General features: G+C 45.4%; 1 protein-coding gene across 2 annotated transcripts in view; it reads right to left on the bottom strand.

Moving 5' to 3' along the window:
• LGI4 (leucine rich repeat LGI family member 4) overlaps nt 1-24,163 on the bottom strand; it is a 44,463-nt gene extending 20,300 nt beyond the window's left edge. Inside the window, exons 1-3 of one of the 2 annotated variants that reach the window (XM_029577152.1) lie at nt 23,827-24,163; nt 5,269-5,699; nt 3,744-3,815 (exon numbers count right to left, since the gene is read on the bottom strand). In XM_029577152.1, coding sequence (XP_029433012.1) covers nt 3,744-3,815; nt 5,269-5,468 — 272 coding nt within the window. In that variant the 5' untranslated portion in view covers nt 5,469-5,699; nt 23,827-24,163. Of the gene's footprint in view, nt 1-3,743; nt 3,816-5,268; nt 5,700-16,528; nt 16,767-23,826 lie in introns of those variants that run through there. The other variant, XM_029577151.1, reaches the window with a different exon arrangement.
• Nucleotides 24,164-24,449: the final 286 nt, after the last annotated feature.

The raw sequence follows: 24,449 nt of genomic DNA on the forward strand, positions 1-24,449 counted from the left end.
AAAAGTGCAATGATAAAGCTAATCTCGTATCCAAAACTGATACAATGAGAAATGGACATGATTTATCACACTTACTGAACCTTAATGGCACCTGTGTAATATGATATATTTTAGCATCATTTTTATGTGCCTTGTGTAAACCATTGTGACGGTACCCATCTGAACGACGGTATAGAAAAAAGTTAAAATAAAATAATAAATAAATATAAAACATAATAATAGTAAAATCATATTCATAAATATAATAAATATTTCAAACCAGTTAATGAATTGAATATCCAAAATTTCCCAAACACAATATTTTAAAAAATCCAATAATTAAAAAATGTTCTAATATTTACCAAAAAAACAATAAACTATTTCAAAACAGCAATAAATAAAATTAAGGATTAAAAAATCTCCTGCTCTCCTTACCTTAGATCTTTTGATTTCCAGTCACCCTGAGGTTTTTATGGATTTGGGGAGACAGGGCAACAGAAACTTTTATCTTCTTTCTCTCACGTACACACTCACACAATAACACATTGTCTCACACACTCCCTCTCTCATATACATGCCTATGCTGTCATACATGCCTTCCACTCTCCTTCACAGACACATATGTGTGTGCGCATGCCTATGAGAGCCTATATGTGATACACAGGCTCTCACGGCTTACACACACACAGATACACATACACACAGGCCTCACACAGGCACAGACCCACACACAATCTCTCACACAGCCACACACAAACAGTCTTTCACACAGACACCAACATGCATACAGGCTGTCACAGAGCAACATACACACAAGCTTTCACACACACATACAGGCTGTCACACAGCCGTGCACAGACACACACAGGCTCGCACACAGACATACACACATACATAAGCTTTCACATAGACTCAGACACACACACATGATCTCCTGCTCTCTTTGGGCCATGGTGGGATGAGCTCCACCACGGTTCCACGGGCTCCTCTTCTCATCAGCCCTGCTGGGCCTCCTGTTCTTGTGGGGAGGTTGGTGCTGAAGTGGGAAAAGTTGTGCGATGTGCACATGTGGCATATTTCAGGGAACACTGTGACGGCCTGGTATTTCAGCTTCAGCTGCGGGCGGGTTTGGCTCCGCTGGTGGCCCTACGGCCTCTCCTGTTGCTGCCGCCTCCCTGGGTGTGACACAACATGCAAATGCACGGTCTGCACACCTAGTCACATAGGGCTTGTTTAGAGCAGTAATAAAGTTACGCAGATAAGAAACCGATGGAGTTACGTGCATGATGTTAGCCCTGCCCCGGAATGCCCATGCTCCACCCATGCCCCTGCCTCTTTTCCGCCACATGCAAGATTATATATGCGCATACTTTGCAGCTTTTTAAAATCTGCGTTACTTGTGCATGGCTCATAAATGTACATTTGGGGGTATTTTTGCATGAGCAATGCTTTTAAATCTGACCTCTTAGGCTGAAAAAACCCAAGGGAGAGGTATAGAATGACAGAAGAGTGAGATCTGGGAGCTGTGGTCTGTGATGATCTTAAGGTGGCCACGCAGGTGGATAAAGTGACTGCAAGAGCCAGGAAGATGCTTGGCTGCATACGGTCAGCAATCCCACACATGATTTTATAAACCTCTATCATTGCCCCTTCTCAGTCATCTCTTCTCCAAGCTGAAGAACCCTAACCTCTTAAATTCCACAACTTCGAAAAATCCATTGTAGGACAAGATGGCGGCGTAGGCAGACGTGTAAGCGCCGAGCTCCGTTACTTGCAATTTTGTTTCTGCTAAGATGCCTGCCAAACGGAAGGGCAAGCTCCGAATCTATCCCTCGGACGCGGAGCTTATGGCTGCTCAGCGTTTAATAACTACTTACGCGACTGTGAAGGACCAGGAAAGTGGGGGAGCGAACTCCGTTGAAGGTGCTACCGAGGAAGCGTTGGCCTTTCCAGGAGATGTGACTCTCAGCCCCCCAGTCCCTCGGAGGCCCGAAATTGCTTTCTCCCCCTCTCGTCCGGAGGCCGCCGAGATGCAGACACAGGAAGTGTCTTTGCCGGGCTCGGCGCAGGGAGGTCAGAGGGTGCTGGTTGCCGAAGCGCTGAATCAACTTCCAGAGATCCCCGGAATAGCAGGGGCGGAAGAAGAACCGGAGGAGCCCCCCGTATCTACCCCAATTCGGAGTGAGGACGATGGAAGTATGAGGGGTGCGTTCTCAACAATACAGAGGGGGAACCAACTGGTCGGAATATCGCCGGTGTTAAAAACGGGTGAGTCATTGCTGAAACCCCGTTTTTTAATGCCTCCCAAGCCAGATAAAATAACACTAGAAGCAATCTGGGATATAATGGCAGCGTTGGTGAATTCGATTGGAAACTACCAGGACAATTTGGAAATCATAGAGCATAAGGTGGAATTATGTGAAAAACAGATTGAGGAAATAAAACCAAGAATACAAGTAATGGAGACTGATATAAAGAAATCACAGGATTGTAATGTGAAGATTATAAAAGATATCACTACGGTCTCAAGGAGGTTAGAATTTATGGAAAATTACTCCAGACACCTAAACTTAAGATTTCTGAACTTCCCGAAAATCGTTGGTGAATTGCCGTATATCACATTAAAAAAATATTTCATAGAAAATTTGAAATTTCAGGAGGGAGAAATTCCTCTGGTTAATAAATTGTATTATTTACCAAAGTCAAATAAAAATAAGAATGTTTTACAATCGAATCTTAATGTGACTGAAGGGAATCTAACAAGATTCCTGGAGGATTCTGCTCTAGAATATTATGAAATTGCAACTTTAATGGTTTCTTTTATACCAGAAAAAGATATAAATGAAGTAATGAAACGCTATTTCAAAAATATATTGATTCAGTTCCGGGGGACTCCAATACGTGTGTTCCCGGATTATGCTCCCATTACTCAAAGCAGGAGACGTGAGTTTCTTGCAATGAGACCGCAAGTAATTGCACTTGGTTTTTCTTACAAATTAAAATATCCATGTAAGTGTGTTGTTAAGTCTGTAAAAGATATGTTTGCTTTCCAATATCCTGAACAGTTGAAATCCTTTCTCAACGCTAGGAGGGTAATAACTCCCTCCGTAGTAGAGCCATAGATGAGGAACAGAATGTATATGGGTACCTTCGGCTACGCTAGGCTGATTTCTTGCAAAATTATGTTGTTTTTTCACTTCCGATGATTTCTGTCCCCGCTGGTATAGATTTCTTTTTTATGTAATGCAATTTGTAATTACGATGGTGTAAGAAAAATATCCTGCATAATATTGATGTAATTATACATATTGCATTCTTTTTCTGTAAGTAAGTTAACACTTGCTGTAATTATGAAAATTAGAAAAATAAAATAAAAAAAATAAAAAAAAAATTCCACAACTTCACTCTGCATTGACTGGAAAATATGCGTTTTAAATCTACTCCCAGTTAGTTTCACCGCTAGTCCTAGTCGAGGCCAGATTTAGCACTGTGGGAAAGGGGGTTGTTTCTATTACTGCTGAGGGCACAGCTTTGCTTGGAACCCAGTTGCTGTGCTTTGAGCTCTGGAGCTCTGGTGCCTGCAAAGTTTGGTCCCTAGGTCAGTTGCCTTCATTGCTTATATGGAAATTTGGGCTGGTCCTAGTACTATTGAAAGGGTAAGTAACTGTTTCCTCTGTCATATCCCCTCTTCTCCAAGCTGTGTCCTTATAAACCACGTTCCTCTGATAAATAATAGCTTATGAAAAAAAACCTTTCATCCTCACAGGAGCTGCAGAGATGGTGTGAGCAGGAAGCTGCCTTCCAGGATTCGGCTAAATCCAGATCTTACAAAGGACCTGAAACAGAAAAAGAGGAAAAAGTGAGATTCTTACAGATGAAGCTCAGGTGCTGGAACTGCTTTAGATCCGGCAGCTTCAAGTCAATTAAAAGCCCGAGTAACCTTAAACTGAACCCAACTCTAACAACACAAGTTCCACATTCGTTTGGGGACTGGGGGTGGGCACAAGTTTTAGAGAAGTACTAATGTCACCAGTTGTTGTTTAATAATTTGGACCAATCCTTAAATCTGTCCCAAATATGTTACAGTCCATTTTTATTGTTCTGCAAGTTATTTGAAGAGTTATTGCTAATTTGTATAAAGATTTTAGCTACAGGGCTTGGAAAAGATGAAGCACAATCAGTGGGTCACTGACAACATGCGCCTGTGAGTCTGGGAGAAAGGGAGCATTTCTCAAAGCTTTTACACAGGCAAAACTGAGGATTTTTACTTTGGTGTGCAGCCTCCTCATGGGAGACCTTTCTCGAGGAAGTTAGAGGTCCAAATTAAAAATGCTGGCGAGCGGGAAAATTATCTGAATAAAGTAATGCAGATATTCAGCAGAACTTACCTGGATAAGTTCCCCGCTGCATATCTGGATAACTATATGCCCTGCTATTTGTGAAAAGTTGTTTTTCCCCTACGCTTTTCAGTTCACCGTTCTGCACAAATTTACCAGACAGCGCTCAGTATGGTGCTATCTGGTTACCCATCCAAGCCTGCCCCTTCCATCTCCTTTTGCTCTGGGTAACTTTCTCAGTTTTGTGCAGTTCCACTTTGAAAAGGCCATATTTATGCAGAGAAAAGCTGATTTTACTTATATAAACCTTTTGAAGATGGACCTCTTCTTGTCCAATGTGGCAACATGTAGGGCTGATGCTCACTACAGCTTATCTTCCAGAAACTTCAGGATTCAGGCTAAGCAGCAGCCCTCTCCCTAAATGACCCTTTATCGCTGTCTGCATTGCTATATGAAGCCACTTGGAAAATGAATGAAAATTGAAGCATAATGCCATCCACTGCTGACCATGGCCCAAATTCATGGGATGACACTGCCTGTAGGAAGCAATGAGGACTGCTCTCTGTCATTGGTTGTGAGAAGGGGTAACAAAATTCTCCTTGGGTCCTCCTTCTCCGTTTGCCTCTGTGTTCTCTTTCACAATATTTTAAATATAGCAGCAGCTAAATACTAAGCAGACCGTAACATCCACTACTCTTTGTATCCTGCAGGATCTCATTATTCACATATCAAGCATGGAGCCAGGCCATTCACCTATGGAAGCTTTACCCCTATTGGGAGTATAAAGCTATGCAGAAGATATGGATGGGCAGACTCAATAGGGTGTTTGGTCTTTATCTGGCATCATGTTCTACCTTCAGTGTAAATATCTCCTTTCTCTGGCAATGATGAAACCCATCTCCTAGCCTCAGTCATTCCTATGCCTTTCTATGTATGAAAGATGGATCCTTACAATGACATAAGATCAGGAGGGAAGTCCTGGGGGATAAGCTGGGTCCCCTCACACAGCGCATTGTCCTTGGTACACGTGCAACCAGCTGGGCATTTCCACTTGGATGGCCTGCGACTCTCACAGGGCGGCAGCAGCAGCAGCAGGAAATAGGAGCACAGGAAGCAGGTAGCTCGAAGAGACAGGCTGCCTGCAGTAGACATGCCCTCTCCATGTACGGGGCCCCGTTGGCCCCAGCACACATGAACGGACAGGCCCTCCAATTAATCAGCCTGTGCATGTGTTTGTGTGCAAGGCAGGGTATCTCCTCTTTTGCAGAGCCTTGCTTTCTCTGTCTCTTTCCTTGGGGTCTGCGGGGTAGTCTGTGCCACCCTGTTGGCAAGAAAGGCCACCTCAGGAGCTTCTGTGAGTTTCAGAGTGTGGGGGGACCTCAACTGTAAAGAAATGAAAAGAGGAGAGAATGAATATATACCCCAAAAAGCAGGTATACTCCACATTGCCCTGTACTTGCAGGCACACCCGGTACATATATACATGTATACTCCACATTGCCCTGTCCACGCAGGCCCAGCCGGTACATATATACATGTATACTCCACATTGCCCTGTCCACGCAGGCCCAGCCGGTACATATATACATGTATACTCCACATTGCCCTGTCCACGCAGGCCCAGCCGGTACATATATACGTGTATACTCCACATTGCCCTGTCCACGCAGGCCCAGCCGGTACATATATACATGTATACTCCACATTGCCCTGTCCTTGCAGGCACAGCCGGTACATATATACATGTATACTCCACATTGCCCTGTACTTGCAGGCACACCCGGTACATATATACATGTATACTCCACATTGCCCTGTCCACGCAGGCCCAGCCGGTACATATATACATGTATACTCCACATTGCCCTGTCCATGCAGGCCCAGCCGGTACATATATACATGTATACTCCACATTGCCCTGTCCTTGCAGGCACAGCCGGTACATATATACATGTAAACTCCACATTGCTCTGTCCATGCAGGCCCAGCCGGTACATATATACATGTATACTCCACATTGCCCTGTCCACGCAGGCCCAGCCGGTACATATATACATGCATACTCCACATTGCCCTGTCCACGCAGGCACAGCCGGTACATATATACATGTAAACTCCACATTGCTCTGTCCATGCAGGCCCAGCCGGTACATATATACATGTATACTCCACATTGCCCTGTCCACGCAGGCCCAGCCGGTACATATATACATGTATACTCCACATTGCCCTGTCCACGCAGGCACAGCCGGTACATATATACATGTATACTCCACATTGCCCTGTCCACGCAGGCCCAGCCGGTACATATATACATGTATACTCCACATTGCCCGGTCCACGCAGGCCCAGCCGGTACATATATACGTGTATACTCCACATTGCCCTGTCCGTGCAGGCCCAGCCGGTACATATATACGTGTATACTCCACATTGCCCTGTCCGTGCAGGCCCAGCCGGTACATATATACGTGTATACTCCACATTGCCCTGTCCGTGCAGGCCCAGCCGGTACATAATATACAAAATCATTCACCATCACACTACAATTGACCTACAAATTCCTTTACGTCCACACATATCCACAAGACCGACCAGAGAAGCTTACAAAGGATGCCTCATTGTTCCACCTACCAAAACCACTAACCACAGTACCTTAAGACACCGAGCCTTCTCCACAGCAGGCCCACAATTATGGAACACTATCCCACCAGATCTCAGAAATGAGCCATGCCTCCTAACTTTTAGGAAAAGACTTAAGACATGGCTGTTTAGGCAAGCCTTCCCGAACTCCACTTAACACGCCAACCATTAAAGACTCCACTCAGCAACTATATATTTCGGATTATGTATATATACTGTACTATTGTATATAATTAACCTCCTCTTTCTCTCTCTATTTTTCCTCCTCCCAGTTTACAGCCCCTGTTAATTGTAACTGCATCTCTTCATCACGTTTAGTTATGTTCTTGGTTTGTTCTTCACACCCCTGTTTCATGTAAACCGGCATGATGTGAACGCTTTCATGAATGCCGGTATAGAAAAACCTTAAATAAATAAAATAAATATATACGTGTATACTCCACATTGCCCTGTCCGTGCAGGCCCAGCCGGTACATATATACGTGTATACTCCACATTGCCCTGTCCGTGCAGGCCCAGCCGGTACATATATACGTGTATACTCCACATTGCCCTGTCCGTGCAGGCCCAGCCGGTACATATATACATGTATACTCCACATTGCCCTGTCCGTGCAGGCACAGCCGGTACATATATACGTGTATACTCCACATTGCCCTGTCCGTGCAGGCACAGCCGGTACATATATTAATGTATACTCCACATTGTCCTGTCCATGCAGGCACAGCCGGTACATATATACATGTATACTCCACATTGCCCTGTCCTTGCAGGCACAGCCGGTACATATATACATGTATACTCCACATTGCCCTGTCCATGCAGGCACAGCCGGTACATATATACATGTATACTCCACATTGTCCTGTCCATGCAGGCACAGCCGGTACATATATACATGTATACTCCACATTGCCCTGTCCATGCAGGCACAGCCGGTACATATATACATGTATACACTCCACATTGCCCTGTCCATGCAGGCACAGCCGGTACATATATACGTGTATACTCCACATTGCCCTGTCCATGCAGGCACAGCCGGTACATATATACATGTATACTCCACATTGCCCTGTCCATGCAGGCACAGCCGCTACATATAAGCAAGCATATTCTACACTGAACACATGATCTGTACATACAGCCAAAGTATGAATACAGTGCAAACAGCTGAAGAGAGGTTTCAGGGGATGAGAGTGCAGCTGTTCTGGTTACACAAACATCCTGAGGGATTCAGAAGCACAGCTCTCTGGAAGACGGGTAAGTGGCCAGTGTGCACGAGGCACACTCTGTACAGCACGCCTACGGTAGGACAAATCCCAGGGGAAGATAACACACATATGGGAACCATTACTCATATCACAGGCTGGGAAATAAGCCAACACTGACAGATATAATAAAGAGCTTTCTGCATGGAAGAAAAATCAACCAAAGAGTTGCAACAGGGATACAGAGCCTGTCTGGAGAGCTCAGGGGATGGAAAAGGTGAAATTAAGGCTGAGTGGGTGATCTGAGGAAAGGGGCCACTGAGAGAAGAAAAGACTGAGTATTGAGTAAGGGAGGAGAGAGCACTCACACACTCTAAGTATAACTGCTTTTTGAAGTTCTGTGTACTCCATGGAGAGCACTACTCTGAAATTATATACCTCTCAAACCCTGTCATATATGTAGTATATACTTACAGCTCCATTTATCCAGCTAACCTCAGACTTGCCCAGACAAATGGCAGGGTTTGAAAATACCCATCGGATGACCGCCTCTGAGTTATCCGGCTAAATTTGCAGGCTGGACAATGAGCGAAAACAGAGCACGCGGTATGATACCACATGTGAATGTACGTATTTATAGAAAACGGAGCACGCAGCATGATATCACATGTCAATGTACGCATTTATAGAAAACGGAGCACGCAGCATGATATCACATGTGAACGTACGTATTTATAGAAAACGGAGCACGCAGCATGATATCACATGTCAATGTACGCATTTATAGAAAACGGAGCACGCAGCATGATATCACATGTGAATGTACGCATTTATAGAAAACGGAGCACGCAGCATGATACCACATTTGAATGTACGCATTTATAGAAAACGGAGCACGTGGTATAATACCACATGTGAATGTACGTATTTATAGAAAACGGAGCACGCAGTATGATACCACATGTGAATGTACACGTTTATAGACTACGGAGCACGTGGTATGATACCACATGTGAATGTACGCGTTTATAGACTACGGAGCATGTGGTATGATACCACATGTGAATGTACGTATTTATAGAAAACGGAGCACGCAGTATGATCACATGTGAATGTACGCATTTATAGAAAACGGAGCACGCAGCATGATATCACATGTGAATGTACGCATTTATAGAAAACGGAGCACGCAGTATGATCACATGTGAATGTACGCATTTATAGAAAACGGAGCACGCAGCATGATATCACATGTGAATGTACGCATTTATAGAAAACGGAGCACGCAGCATGATATCACTTGTGAATGTACGTATTTATAGAAAACGGAGCACGCAGTATGATCACATGTGAATGTACACATTTATAGAAAACGGAGCACGCAGTATGATACCACATGTGAATGTATGTATTTATAGAAAACGGAGCACGCAGTATGATTCCACATGTGAATGTACGTGTTTATAGACATATCTGAAAAATCACAGAGCTTCTTATTCAGGGGAGGACTCTGAGCAGCTTTTAATCAAACATTTCCCCTTCTCATCGACTACATTTTATCCAAGAAAAAAGAGGGTAGGACAGGGTAGGGCTTAAGTTTAGCTGGAAATGCCAATATTGATCAGAAACTTTGCTGTCCTATAGTTAGTTACACAGGTAACTTCCTGCTACTTGCACTGCTGAATGTAAGCCTCACAAATCATGAAAATAATAGAGACACATCATCCTCTGTATATTATCTAGATCTGTGCCTTTTCAAGTATACACACATGCAAACGTGGAAAAGTGAAAACGTTCTGAAGTGATAGAATGTAGAGAGGAGACAGCATCTCTGGGCTCTGGCAGGAATATGATGCTATGTCTTATATCTTTAAATGTTCTGCTTTATGCAGCTCCGCCTAAGCCGAATTCCCTTCCACGGATAATTATGAAGTGTCTGCAGCTCCTTCAGAACTCAGCAGCAAGATTGCTCGTAGGTAGCAAACCAAATGAGCACATTTCAGATTGATGATTAAATGTCTTCCAAGACATTTCCCTGGGTACTTGTCAGACCTATTAATTCCTTATCCTCCTTCAAGATTTCTTCACTCCTCACAGTTGGGCCGATAAAGTAAAAATCGCGGTAGAGCGGGCGAGCGCCCACTCTCCTGTGTGCGCGATACAGTAATTTTATTTATTAAAATTAATTTAAATTAGGGCCGGCGGTAAAAATAGGTGCTAAGGACACTAGCGCGTCCCTAGCGCCTCTTTTTTGACAGAAGCAGCGGCTGTCAGCGGGTTTGACAGCTGACGCTCAATTTTGCCGGCTTCGGTTCTCGAGCCCGCTGACAGCCACGGGTTCGGAAACCGGACGCCGGCAAAACTGAGCGTCCGGTTTTCAACCCGCGAGCCGCGGCTATTTCAATTTTTTTTTTTTTCTTCTTTTTTTTAACTTTCGGGACTTCCGACTTAATATCGCCATGATATTAAGTCGGAGGGGACGTGCACAGAAAAGCAGTAAAAACTGCTTTTCTGTGCACTTCCCCGGTGCCGAGAGAAATTAACGCCGACCTTTGGGTCAGCGCTAATTTCTTAAAGTAAAATGTGCGGCTTGGCTGCACATTTTGTTTTCTGAATCGCGCGGGAATGACTAATAGGGCCATCAATATGCATTTGTATGTTGCGGGTGCTATTAGGTTCGGGGGGGTTGGACGCGCGTTTTCGGGGGGGTTGGACGTGTTGCGGCCCCGACCGCCTCCCCCACGACCGGGGTCGGGGCCTCTTACCTCCGTCCTGGGCAGCGCGAAGAAATGCTGAAGTCCCGGCCCACTAGGCCGCAAGGTCGCGGCATCTCCATGTGGGAGATGCCGCCGAGTCCCTCACTGGCTCCGCCCACAGCGCAAACGAGAACAGGGCATTTTTAAAGGTCCAGGACCCAGAAGTGCTGGACAGCTCCCGAGATGACGTCAGACGCCGGCAGAGTATATAGGCCGGCATCCGACTCCAGCACTTCGCCTTGCAACGAGAACATAAGAACATAAGAAGAAGAACATAAGAAAATGCCATACTGGGTCAGACCAAGGGTCCATCAAGCCCAGCATCCTGTTTCCAACAGTGGCCAAACCAGGCCATGAGAACCTGGCAAGTACCCAAAAACTAAGTCTATTCCATGTAACCATTGCTAATGGCAGTGGCTATTCTCTAAGTGAACTTAAATCTTGAAGGAGGAACGAGGTTCCTCTTCTGAGACTCGAGTTGCCTTCCTGTTCCAGTTTACTGCTGATTCCTGGTTCCTGACTTTGGTTTGCCTTAGACGTTCCTGCTTGCTGCCTGCCTTGACCTCGGACTTGCTTCGGACCTCTCCTGCTTCAACCATCCACTCTGCTGCCGACTCCTGGTTCCTGACTCCGGTTTGCTTCTGACTCTCCTGCCCGCTGCCTGCCCTGACCTCGGATCCGCTCCAGTCTCCCTCCGCTTCTACCGCCCACTGTTCGGCTGATTCCTGGTTCCAGACTCCGGCTTGCTTCTGACTTTCCTGGTTGCCGCCTGCCTTGACTTCGGACCGGCCCTTGCTTCTTCCATTCCAGCCTTGTAAGTCCCAGCAGTCCTGATCCCTACGGGCTCCTCCTGGGGGGACCTCGGGTTCCCTGGGTGAAGACATCGCCAGGCCATCTGGCTAGCCGTCTCCCGGCCTAACGAAAGGATACCCCCTTTCTCCAGGCCGGCCCAAGGGTCCACCACTCCTCCCAGACATAGCAGGACGCACGTTTTCGATGCGCTATTACCCCTTACTGAGTATCTTCACCGACTGCCATTAGATTGGAGACTTCTCACCAAAGAATCAGGCTGTCGGGGCGGATGCAATACAGTGCCCTCAGCCGAGCGCACTGTCTAACCCGCTATCGAATGCGGGTTAAATAGGCGCTAATCCACCTCCTAATGCAATAGGGGGATTAGCGCCTATTTAACGCGCGTCCGACGCGGAGTGAATGAGTTAGAGCTCATCACATGCAAATTACTCATTCACTCCGCATTCAAAAAAATAAATGTGCATCTCAGGCGCCTGGAGCAGGCGTTAATAGCTGAGCGCACTGAAAAAAAGTACAGAAAAGCAGAAAAAAATGCTTTTCTGTACTTTTTTAAAAGTAAAAAAAAAAGAAAAAAAAGCCTCTGCCGGCCGCTCTGAAGACCGACGCTGATAGGCTCGCCGTCCGTTTTCATAACCGGCCGGCTGCAGGAATGAAAACCAACACCGAGTTTACTGGCATCGATGTTCATAACTGGCAGACCGCAGGGTCGCGTTAGCAAGGAGGCACTAAGGTCACGCAAGCGACCCTAGCACCTCCTTGCTGGCGTGACCCCCTAATTTGCATATTGCATGATGCCTCCCCTTGCGGGCGCCATGCATGCATTAAGAAAGGGGGCACTGAAAAGTCAGCGCACACTTTCCAGGAATAATATTGCATCGGCCCCAACTTTGTACTTAAAGCAGGAGCTTAATTATCTTAAATTTAGGAAGGGTCTAAAGGTGCTGTTTTTTGCTCAAACTTTTAATCAAGATTCTTTATGTGCTTTTTATTTTATGTTTGCTGCAATGATTGTATTCATTTTTTTATGTTTTCAGTTTACTGTCTCATATTTTATTTTTAATACTAAGTATTTGTTGATTTTGTTATTGTGTGTAAATTTTTATTTCATCTGACTGTTATATTATGATGGTTTTAAATTTCAAACCGCTTTAGTATATTTTATGGAAAAGTGGTATATTAAGCTTACAAATAAATATAAACATTACCCTGTTCTGAGTTTCCAAGAGAGAGCCATATAAGCTAGAGATATGGTTTGGCCTTCGTTATCAGCCCGCCGTGGGAAATTTCGTTTCCTGTGGTTTGGGCCTATTTTTTTTTCCGGCTGTCCCGATCCAAACCCCCCCCCCACCCCAACACTTCAGATTTAATTAATTACAATCCCCCACCCTCCCAAACCCCCCCCCCCCCCAAAACTTGCCTAAAGTCCCTGGTGGTCCAGCGGGGATCCTGGGAGCGATCTCCTGCTCTCAGGCCATCGGCTGCCAGTAAAGAAAATGGCGCCGGTGGCCCTTTGCCCTTACCATGTGATAGGGGCTATCGGTGCCATTGGCCAGCCTCTGTCACATGGTAGGAGCAATGGACGGCCAGCGCCATCTTAAAAAATGGCGCAGGCCATCCATTGCTCCTATCATGTGACAGGGGCCGGCACCAATAGCCCCTGTCACATGGTAAGGGCAAAGGGCCATCGGCACCATTTTGACTAGTGGCAACCGACGGCCCCAGAGGGGGAGTTTGCTCCCGGGACCCCCGCTGGACCATCAGGGACGTCAGGAGGGTAGGAGATTGTAATTAATTAAATCTGAAGGGTTGAGGTGGGTTGGGTTTTTTGTTTTTTTTTTATGTGCCCTTTCTCCCCCCCCCCCCCCCCCCCCCTCCGATAACGATAAGAAAACCACACAAAATTTCATGGGGTTTTCATATCATTTTCGGGGACCCGTGAACTGCAAGGAAAGAGGAAATATCCTCTATATTTCCTATCTCATCGCAAATGAATGCACATCCCTAATATAAGCTTCAAGTTTTAATGTGCAGTATTTAAGGCTTTACAGCAGGCAGGTGCATTATATTTAACCAAGCTGCTGGTCGGGTCTTTATCTTCTGTCATAATTACGAAGAGGTGCAATCACAGACCAAGGAACTGGCCGAAAGATACAGAAATGTACTGGGTGCCAACCATGCCACTGGCCTGCACCTTGATGTCCATCTTACATCCTGTGGACTCCAGACGGAGGTTGTCTTTCATACAATGCATGCATTGAAGCAAGCACTAGCAGTAAGTTTGAGAGGCCGAGAACATATCCAACATATCCATGTATGTGCACAAACTGACCTATTTGGAGATTATTTGTTTTCCTAGGTCTTCCTGGGGCCTAGAAAGGGAATCTCCAGCCCATGCTGACCAAGCAACACAGAAGCCAATGTAGCACATGGCAGCCATTTAAAGCGCATCACACAGACCTTGGGCCTTCTGATTTAGATCATATGTTGCATTATTTTAAAGCAAAAACTAAATTGTTTCACTCTTTCAAAAATACCTCAACTATGTTTTGGGCAACAGAAAGTATCCTAAAAGAACGTGCTATTAGTATAAAGACAAATGGGAACAGCCCAAAGAGGAGGAATAAATGAGTGGTTAGAGCAGCAGCACAATGTGCTAAGAGCCAGGGTTCAAATCCCACTTCCACTCCTTCCTCTCTCTCACCTCAGATACAGGCTTAGGGCCTGATTCATCAAGGCATTTTCCCATAGACACAGAATGGGAGAAAAGCCCTAGTGATTGTGAGGGAAATAAATACCTGGATGTAATCCACACGCATATCTGCAGTACCTGGATGTAACCCTCACCCATATCTGCAGTACCTGGATGTAATCCACACGCATATCTGCAGTACCTGGATGTAACCCTCACCCATATCTGCAGAACCTGGATGTAACCCTCACCCATATCTGCAGTACCTGGATGTAACCCTCACCCATATCTGCAGTACCTGGATATAACCCACACCCATATCTGCAGAACCTGGATGTAACCCTCACCCATATCTGCAGTACCTGGATGTAACCCACACCCATATCTGCAGTACCTGGATGTAACCCTCACCCATATCTGCAGTACCTGGATGTAAGCCACACCCATATCTGCAGAACCTGGATGTAACCCTCACCCATATCTGCAGTACCTGGATGTAAGCCACACCCATATCTGCAGTACCTGGATGTAACCCACACCCATATCTGCAGTACCTGGATGTAAGCCACACCCATATCTGCAGAACCTGGATGTAACCCTCACCCATATCTGCAGTACCTGGATGTAACCCACACCCATATCTGCAGTACCTGGATGTAAGCCACACCCATATCTGCAGTACCTGGATGTAACCCTCACCCATATCTGCAGTACCTGGATGTAACCCACACCCATATCTGCAGTACCTGGATGTAACCCTCACCCATATCTGCAGAACCTGGATGTAACCCACACCCATATCTGCAGAACCTGGATGTAACCCTCACCCATATCTGCAGAACCTGGATGTAAGCCACACCCATATCTGCAGAACCTGGATGTAACCCTCACCCATATCTGCAGTACCTGGATGTAACCCACACCCATATCTGCAGAACCTGGATGTAACCCACACAATACATGAAAAACCACAGAAGTGGTTTCCTCTTCCCAGATTCTTCTCTTCCCCCTCCATCTCCTTTTAGGTTTCTCTCTTCCCACTACTTTCTTTTCTCCCCCTCCTTTTCCTTTTAGGTTGTTCTCCCAGCTCTAGGTTCATCTCCACTAATTCCTCTGCATCTTATCCCTGGGCCTGCCCTCTCCCTCCTCCTGATGGTGACAGGGAGGCAGGGGCAGCTGAAGGCTGAGGTGAGGGATGAGATGGTGCCCCTCGCCCTCCGCCCTCCTCCTCATCAGCAGGGGCAGGCAAGGTGAGGCGGATGCCACAGAAGCATTGGAGAGGGGCATTTTTTGCTGCCTCATTATAGAATCACCCCTGCAGGGAGGGGGTCCCTAAGCCCAACGTCTCTCCTCCTCCTGCGGGTGACGGGGATAGGATTCCTTTGCTGCTTCATCTATCCACTTTCTGCAGAGGCAGGGGGCAATCCCTAGCCTGGATACCCCTCACCTATTGTGGACCAGGAGGAGGCTATTCCTGTGCCCCCCCCCCCCCTTCTCCTGCTGGTCACAGGGAGGACTTTCCTGGGTCTCCCATGCCCTATTAGCTATGGACAGGGGAGTCCCCAGGTCTGTGTGGTTACAGGTAGGGACGCCCTGGACCCGTGGGCTGCTGATGCGTGGCCACTTGGTGTCAAAAGGAGCAAGTTTTACAGTGACAGCAACACAAATACTTGCTTTCCTTTATTTTGTTCAACCTGCTGAAGTTTTTCTCAAATCATGATTCTTTTGGCAAAATTGAAGTGTTTTCTCCTTCAGAAGATATCTGGAAGAGGTTTCTAGGGCAAGAGGAAATGCCAGTAATATCCCAGCCCCAGAGAAATGCTAAGTTCCTTATTAGTAGGTAGATAAAGAGAGAGGCTGCATCCATTCTGCCCTCTTGGCTCACACTGGGCTTCTGCTGTGTGCAGATTAAGCCTCCCAGGTCTACTCATCACTTCCACTTATCACATTTACATGAACCCTGACTGCTGCAAATATCCCTTCCCGTCACCTCAATGCTGGATTATACAAATGCAGACATTACCAGGTTCTGAGCAGAACCGCTTATAAAGAGCCCGAAAACCCAAACATAACTTGTACATGGAAAGAAAATCCACCTACATGCTCTTGCAAGTTGTGCCAGTCTTCATTATCCGTGTCAGGCAGGCAGTGTGCAGCGCTGGGCTCTCGGGGCTATTAATAAGGCTCCAGCTGATGCTCAGCCAGGCGACGGCAGCACCACCAGATCTCTTCTTGTCTTCCCTGCTACAGCAGCGTCTGCTGTTCTCCTTTCAATTGCAAAGAAGGGCTACAAAATCCCCCAAAATCCTGTGCTCCTGTGAGCTGAGCAGCAGTAACCTCCCTGCAGTCCAGAAGAAGCATACTGCAAGCAAACTCCCTGCTCCTGAGCCTTTTTTTTCCTTTTAAAGAGACAGCACTCGGAGAAAGGCTCAGCCTCGGGCCATGTGAGATGGAGCAAGCTACTAAACGCAATAAACTAACACAACAAGATACAGCAGATGGATTCTGCAGAGAGCTGATGCTGTAGCAGACAAATGATACATGGAGAGATCATAATAAATATCAACTCACTTATTACAGGGAGATCCCGGTGCTAGGTAGATGGACAGAGACTGCGAGTACACGTATAAACCCAAGTAGTCTCGGCAGATAGATACTACATGCAGGCGCTAGAAGATACCCGCTTGGATGGATGGAGATAATACATTATAGATCATCATAGGCAGATGGAAATTACAGAAGAGCTTTAATTTAATCTCATTTGATACGTCACAGTTCAAGAATATATCAGAGCAGTTAGCAATTCGAATAAAAGCTAAAATACAATATACAATAAAATAAAAATAAAAAAAACTTGTAATAAAGCTTTAGAACCCAAGAACAACAATCACACAACAGTCACTGTATCAGCCATGACGATCGCATGCTCACAGGGCAACACGGCTGTGCCTCTTTCAAGGGTTACTCAATATATAGACGTGAATCGATTATTTACTCTCTCAGATAATAGAAGGACTAGGGGGCACTCCATGAAGTTAGCATGTAACACATTTAAGACTAATCGGAGAAAATTCTTTTTCACTCAATGCACAATAAAGCTCTGGAATTTGTTGCTAGAGGATGTGGTTAGTGCAGTTAGTGTAGCTGGGTTTAAAAAAGGTTTGGATAAGTTCTTGGAGGAGAAGTCCATTAATGGCTGTTAATCAAGTTTACTTAGGGAATAGCCACTGCTATTAATTGCATCAGTAGCATGGGATCTTCTTAGTGTTTGGGTAATTGCCAGGTTCTTATGGCCTGGATTGGCCTCTGTTGGAAACAGGATGCTGGGCTTGATGGACCCTTGGTCTGACCCAGCATGGCAATTTCTTATGTTCTTATAGAAACCCGCAGATGAGCTTACTCTATGACTTAACATTTCCATCTAATACAAGACATTAAAATTTTCAGAAAACAGTTAAAAGCCCATTTATTTGCTAAAGCATTTGCTAATGTTTGAAACATGTAATTACACTGTTTTATTATCCTGTTTATGTCTGTGTCTTTGTTTTACCCTTGTAACAAGATGTTGTAAGTATTTTTGTACACTGCTTAGCTCAAATGTTTTTGTATTTTGTGGTTTATAAGTTTTTAAAATAAATAATGTCTGGAAGTACCAATCATTTCAGCCAATACCTGTATTAATTATATTAATTAAAAAGGTTAAACCTCAATTAAACTTATAAAAAGTGATCCCTTAACTGCTTTTTGACTTTGCTTCTTGTCAAATAGTCTGCACTGCAAAGCATTGAGAGCCCAGATCTGAAAAAGCAGCGCAGCTCCTATATTCCAACCTGATCTTTCAGCGCATGACCTCGGGATTCTTCTGAGAGGATTTCGGTGATATCCCATCACAAGGTTAGAAATGCACCGAGGCCGAGCTCTATGGAGCACTTTTAAATGCAAACAAAACTTCTGAGCGCCAGTGCAACTTCTCTAAAGTGGGAGACAGACGATCATATTAATCGCGGTGCAATGTTCTGCAATATTTGATGTCACCAGCGAAACGGCAACCCTTAATGTAAGACATTGCAATGGTCAAGATGAGATAAGACAAACGGACGTATATGTTACTGGAGAGAAGACAGAGACAGATATTCTCTAGCAGAAAATAAATAATATTGGGATATCACACAGCGTTTAGATTAGGGATAGAAGAGTCTCCTGTTACTTCGGTTCAAGTGGTCCTCTGATTTCTGAATCTGCTCTACTCTGGTTTGAAGCTAAATCCTGGTTTTTCTTCACACTTGACTCTGATCTTAACTGCCTTGCACTGCTGCTCTTTGCAAAAGAGTGAGGTGCGCCTGCTAAAGGCACAAATGAGATGTGTGCCCAGGAGAGATTCGGGCACACGTTGAAGTGTGATGCATGTATCCCAGTGGTATCCCAGTCATGTGATGCATGTTGAAGTGTGATGCATGTATCCCAGTGGTATCCCAGTCATGTGATGCATGTTGAAGTGTGATGCATGTATCCCAGTGGTATCCCAGTCATGTGATGCATGTTGAAGTGTGATGCATGTATCCCAGTGGTATCCCAGTCATGTGATGCATGTTGAAGTGTGATGCATGTATCCCAGTGGTATCCCAGTCATGTGATGCACGTTGAAGTGTGATGCATGTATCCCAGTGGTATCCCAGTCATGAACTTAAATTATTTTCATGACCCTGACGACTGACTGACCCAGGGTTGCCTGCACCCAGCAGTGTAGGGGGCTGACAGGGAGCTGCAGTCTTCACCTTCACCCACTTGTCCAAATATGCTAATAAACAATCTGACAAAACTAACAAACTGGTAGCTGCTTGCACTCTCTTCCTGCTGCTGCTAGGATGCCTTGGCCTCTTCTGGAAGTTGCTAAGCAGCCCAAACCCACCTCCTGCCTGAAAGGCAGGGCCTGGAGAGGATGGGGGTGGGGAATAATGAATTTTAAAGGTCAAGGGGGAGATTTTATCACAAAAGAAGTGGGCAGAGTGCTGGCATCTGAAAAGCCCGAGGTCAAAGTGGGCAGCCATGTAGAATAGCTGCCTTGTGCCTTAACCTTTAAAAGAAAGCTGCACCCACTGTGTGCTGGGCATCATTTCAAAAGTAAGCGAAAGCACTAAGAGTCCCCCCTCTGTCAATTACCAAACAGGCAGCCTGGGCTTCGCTTACCCACAGGATTGGGAGAAGCCATGCAAGCGTGAGAAATGGTAACACACGATTGCTGGATCCAACAGGGCCATGCACACATCGTGCAATAAATGCAGCAGTTTGGTTGCATGGTGTCACTGGCGATTAGTGGCGCTGCCACATGCACAGGGAATGTGTGTATTAGTACTTTGTTGCACTGGAAAGGAGATTTTTACATTTGGGGCTTTGCAGTTATAATAAAAAGGGACAAGCAGATTAAAGAGGAATAAAGAAAGAGAGGGGACCTTAGAATAAGATCCAGAGAGGAAGAATCAGGCAAGTAGCTAATGTAAGCAGTCGCAATAAGAAGGGAATTTTCTCAGCAGCAGTTTGCGGTTTGCCAGTTCTCTTTGTGCTGTTAATAATGGGTTTTCCATGCTGGGAGACTCTGTCCCTCCCTTCCAATTTTCTGACCCTTTTTAAAAGGTTTTCTCATGTTGACCCCTGGCATGGCTGGCACATTGCTCTGCCTGAGAGGCATGAAAGGGCCTGAGTGAGGCAGTGAATGAGGATTACCAGGTCAGGCACTAGTCTCAGAAATACTGGCTCCTATTCATGGGGAAGAAAAAAGGGAGGTCTGTGTACTGCTAGTGACTCTTCCCCCACCCCCACCCTTTCTGGCTCCTCAGGATTGGGTTTGAAATGAGCCTTTACAATTATGGAAAAATCATCCAGGGAGGGAGGGAAGGAGAAGGAAGCAGGATTGGGGGGATGGGAGGGGCTGGGGTGTGTGAGGAGGAGAGGGAGAAGAGGCGGATGCAGACTGCTCCCCCACCATATTCAAACACAGCCCTGGAATCTGAAGTGGATATTGCCCGGGAAGCCTGGGCTATGTTCCTGCAGATAACGCTTCTTATTTATTTACCTCTCTCACCTTCCAAGCGCTAAGCTAAAACATTTAAATGGATAGACAAACTTTCCGGTCTCCAGGAAAACGCCGGGTGCTGCATCACAAGTGGCCCTGGAAAAGGAAGCCATGTCCCGTGGGCCCACGTAGCTGGGAGAGAGGAACAAGCGCTGCATCTGCCAGCGGGGCCCAAATGAGCAATAGCAGTGTCAGGCCAGCCGGCCCGAGGAAGTGTGAATCCCGTCAGCCACCCAGGCTTGAAGGAAGAGTCTGCTGCCACTGGGGAGGGAGCCAAGGACTGAGCATTTTAAAACCAGAAACAGGCCCATGCTATAGCACACTGGTTAACGAGCACCTGATGCAATAAAGGGATTAGCGCGTTGCTAGTAGCGCTCATCACATGCAAATACATGTAGATGAGGCGATTAGCTATTACCACTGATGCAAAAAAAAATCACTGTGTGCCCAACGCACACATTTTAACACGGAAAACTGAACACCAGCCCCAGGACTGCTGTTAAGTCTTTACACGCTCCAAGCCATCTGAAAAACATGCCATAGAGCCACAAAAAAGCCCAAATACTGCTTTTAGAAAGGCTCCTCCTACTTAATATCATCCCCATACTAAGTAGGAGGAACCACTGGAAGCAGCTTGGAAAAAAACATCTTGCTGATGATCAGATTAGGAAAATGGACGCCCATTAATTGAGCATCCGTTTTCCCAACAGGCGCACAGCCACATCTCCTGGGCGCCCGATGTCATAGATGTGCTAGGGACGCACAATTTATCCCTAACACATCCTTTTTGGTGTGGCAGCTCATTTGCCTATTGCATCAAGTGCAGGAGAGGTGATTGTGCGTGCATTGGACGCATGTTTTTGAGCGCATTTTATTGCATCAGCTTGAATATGTGACTCAGTGTGTGTGTGAGTGAGCACAGAGAAACTTTATGTGAGAGAATGAGAGGAGCATGAGTGTGTGAGTGTGTGACAGAGTGAGACAGTGTGCATGCGATTGTGTTAGAGACAATATGCATGAGAGAGACAGGAGAATGTGTGGGTGCATCACCCTCCCACCTCCTACTCTTTGCTAACCCACGACAATCTCAGGGTGATGAAAAGTCAAAAGTTCCTAGGTATGTCTATAGAATCCTAAAATGTTAGGATAATGCCCTAAAACTTAACAGAATATAATGAATAAGTAAAACAGAAGTACTCCCCCCTCCTGAGTACCGGGGGGGGGGGGGGGGCATCACTGTAGAATTGTTCCAGGGCTCGGTTCTTCCAAATGGAGAAAGCTTCTCCTTCAAGGCCCTAGACGACCATATGACACTCAAAACATTTATTAACGCAATACTGAAAGAATGTTTTTTCAAGATCCACACACTTAAAAAACTAAAACCACCACTACATTTCTTTGATTTCCGTACCGTATTACAAGCCATGGTCTTTTCTAAAATTGACTACTGTAATGCACTGCTATTAGGACTACCCAAAAATGCTAAACACCCGTTACAAATCCTGCAGAACACTGCTGCTCGTATCCTCACCAACACTACTTCAAAGGAGCACCTTACCCCCATTCTTAAGGGATTACACTGGCTCCCCATTCACTTTCGCATACAATATAAGGCATTATCCCTCATCCACAAAGCCCTTCACAATCCAGAAATGAATTGGTTCTCTAACTCCTTACAATTTCATACTTCTAACAGGCCGACCAGAAATCCATACATAGCCACCTTGCAAACCCCCTCACCAAAACTCTTTAAATATACATCCACTAAGGCCCGGGCTCTTTCCCTAGCTGGCCCCATGTTATGGAACTCTATGCCTACCGAATTACGTCTTGAACAGTCCCCAAAAATCTTCAAACAAAAACTCAAGACATGGTTATTTACCCAAGCCTACACATGATCCCTCTCTGCTCCTCCTCAACCACCTTCTACCCATCCCTTCAGTCATAATAGACACTATCCTTCTTGTATCGCCTCCCCCTCCCTCCTCTCTCTTTCTTCCATGGTAACCCTATATATGCTTGTATATAATCGCCATGCAGGTCTTATGCCTTTTACTCCACTCTAGTGCCTCTTCTAAGATGCAACACCCTTCAAAGCCTTGCATTCCCAATCTTTTTCCTCCTCCTCTCCCGCCCCACCCCCCTGATTTCCCCTCTATTTTAATTTATAACTGGTTCCTCTATAAGTTTTGCCTTTTAAGTTAGTTTTTGTTACTACTGTTAGTTGCTTATGTATTAGTTCTCAACTATTATTAATTTGTTCTATGTACAACGCTACGGCATATTTTGTTTTGTTATCTGTACACCGACGCGATATCTTTGATGAGCGGCGGCATATAAAAACCAATAAATAAAATAAATAAATAAAATAAAATGTGATGATGATTTCCTTGGTTCCCTGCTGAAATGTTCCCGAAGTCTCTTTAGGTAAAACGTCAACATAAATTGTTTGCATGATGTGACTGAGAACTCGCCTGCTGCTCCTCTGGAATGTAGGGTCCTGGGTTCCTCTCCTTAGGGACATCTCATTTACCTCCTCACTCCATCCTCTACAGCCTTTCTCTTCTCCTGGAAATGCCAGGACCCTTCTCCTTACTTTCCAGGGGACATGGATGGGCTTCCACCTTTTCCTGCTTTCTGCCATGCTGGCACCGAGTCCCTCAGGTAGAGAGACAAAGCAAGGGGGGCTGCCTGGTTCCCAATATACAGGGCAACCTCCAGTCACCAAAAACAGAGAGGCCTCCCTTACTTTCCAAAAGTCCAACCGGCAGGCTTTCAGAGAACCTGGAGGAAATAAGGCTGCGAGTCAGGCCCTTCCATTAAGAACTATTTTCTTCCCCAAAAGAGGGATAAAAAAGAAAACCAGCTTGAAGCGGGCCAGCAGCTTTTCTCAGCAAAGATCAAAGACATTTGTCCTGCACATTCAAGGTAGGAAGGAAGTTCACTGGGGCTCTCACAATTCTCTCTGCTCTGCTGCCCTCTTTACTGCTATGAAACACTGGGGGTCTGGCCCAGCACAAGGCCCATTACAGCAGCCTTCAGTGAGGGCTCTCTGGCAAGAAGGGATTTCCTGGCTTACTTAGGATGCCCTTTCAACAAGAATGAACTATTTAGTAAGGATCAATTTAAGGTCCAGAAACAAATATGAACAGAGCAGAATCCCAATAAATAATTTAAACTAAAATCTCCATGTCTCATCAATTAACTACAACAATAAATGACCAAACCACATTAATTTGTAAGATAAGAGATCCAAACCACACATTTGATAAAAGCCTTAATAAAAAGGCATGTAAAATGTAAGTAATTATCAGTCAGGCATGCTTACCTTACAAGAAGCCGCACATTGGTGAGTCCCTACTAGGGCAACCTCCATTATGGATGGAACTTGCATCAGCATTAGCTGATTTAAGTTTCCTACTGGGAATATACATGGTCTTTCCCCTCCAAAGCCTTATAAACTAGAGTTAATATATTAAACTGGATTCTGAATCAAACTGGTAGCTCATGTTGTCCCTTTAAAACCCGATCAATGAATCTTGAATTTGTAAGAACCCAAGCTGCAGCTTTCAGATACTCTTCAAAGTGATTGCAATAATCCATTCCGCTGCATTACCATGGCAAGGCGTGCTGATTGTTATCCAGCAATGGACAGAGTCTGCACACTCTTAAAACCTCTAATCTTTGATATTCCTAAGTGCCAAATCTAAAATAAACCCCAAACTACACACACAGCAGTGACTCTAATGGGGAATGAGTCTCAGCCAGCTTCAGCTCATATTGGGGTAAATGATTTCTTGATTTTCCCTCCCACAGGATCTCTGCTTTCTTTGTGTTTAACATTAACTTATTTTCATGAGCCGATTTATTAACTGTTTCCAGGGAGTTTGTGAGTTTGATCCGTGTCTCAGATCATTCTGCATGAACTGGAAGATAAATCTGGACAATGTT

The sequence above is a fragment of the Rhinatrema bivittatum genome, chromosome 14, assembly GCF_901001135.1.
Source record: "Rhinatrema bivittatum chromosome 14, aRhiBiv1.1, whole genome shotgun sequence".
In the NCBI taxonomy this organism is placed as follows: domain Eukaryota; kingdom Metazoa; phylum Chordata; class Amphibia; order Gymnophiona; family Rhinatrematidae; genus Rhinatrema; species Rhinatrema bivittatum.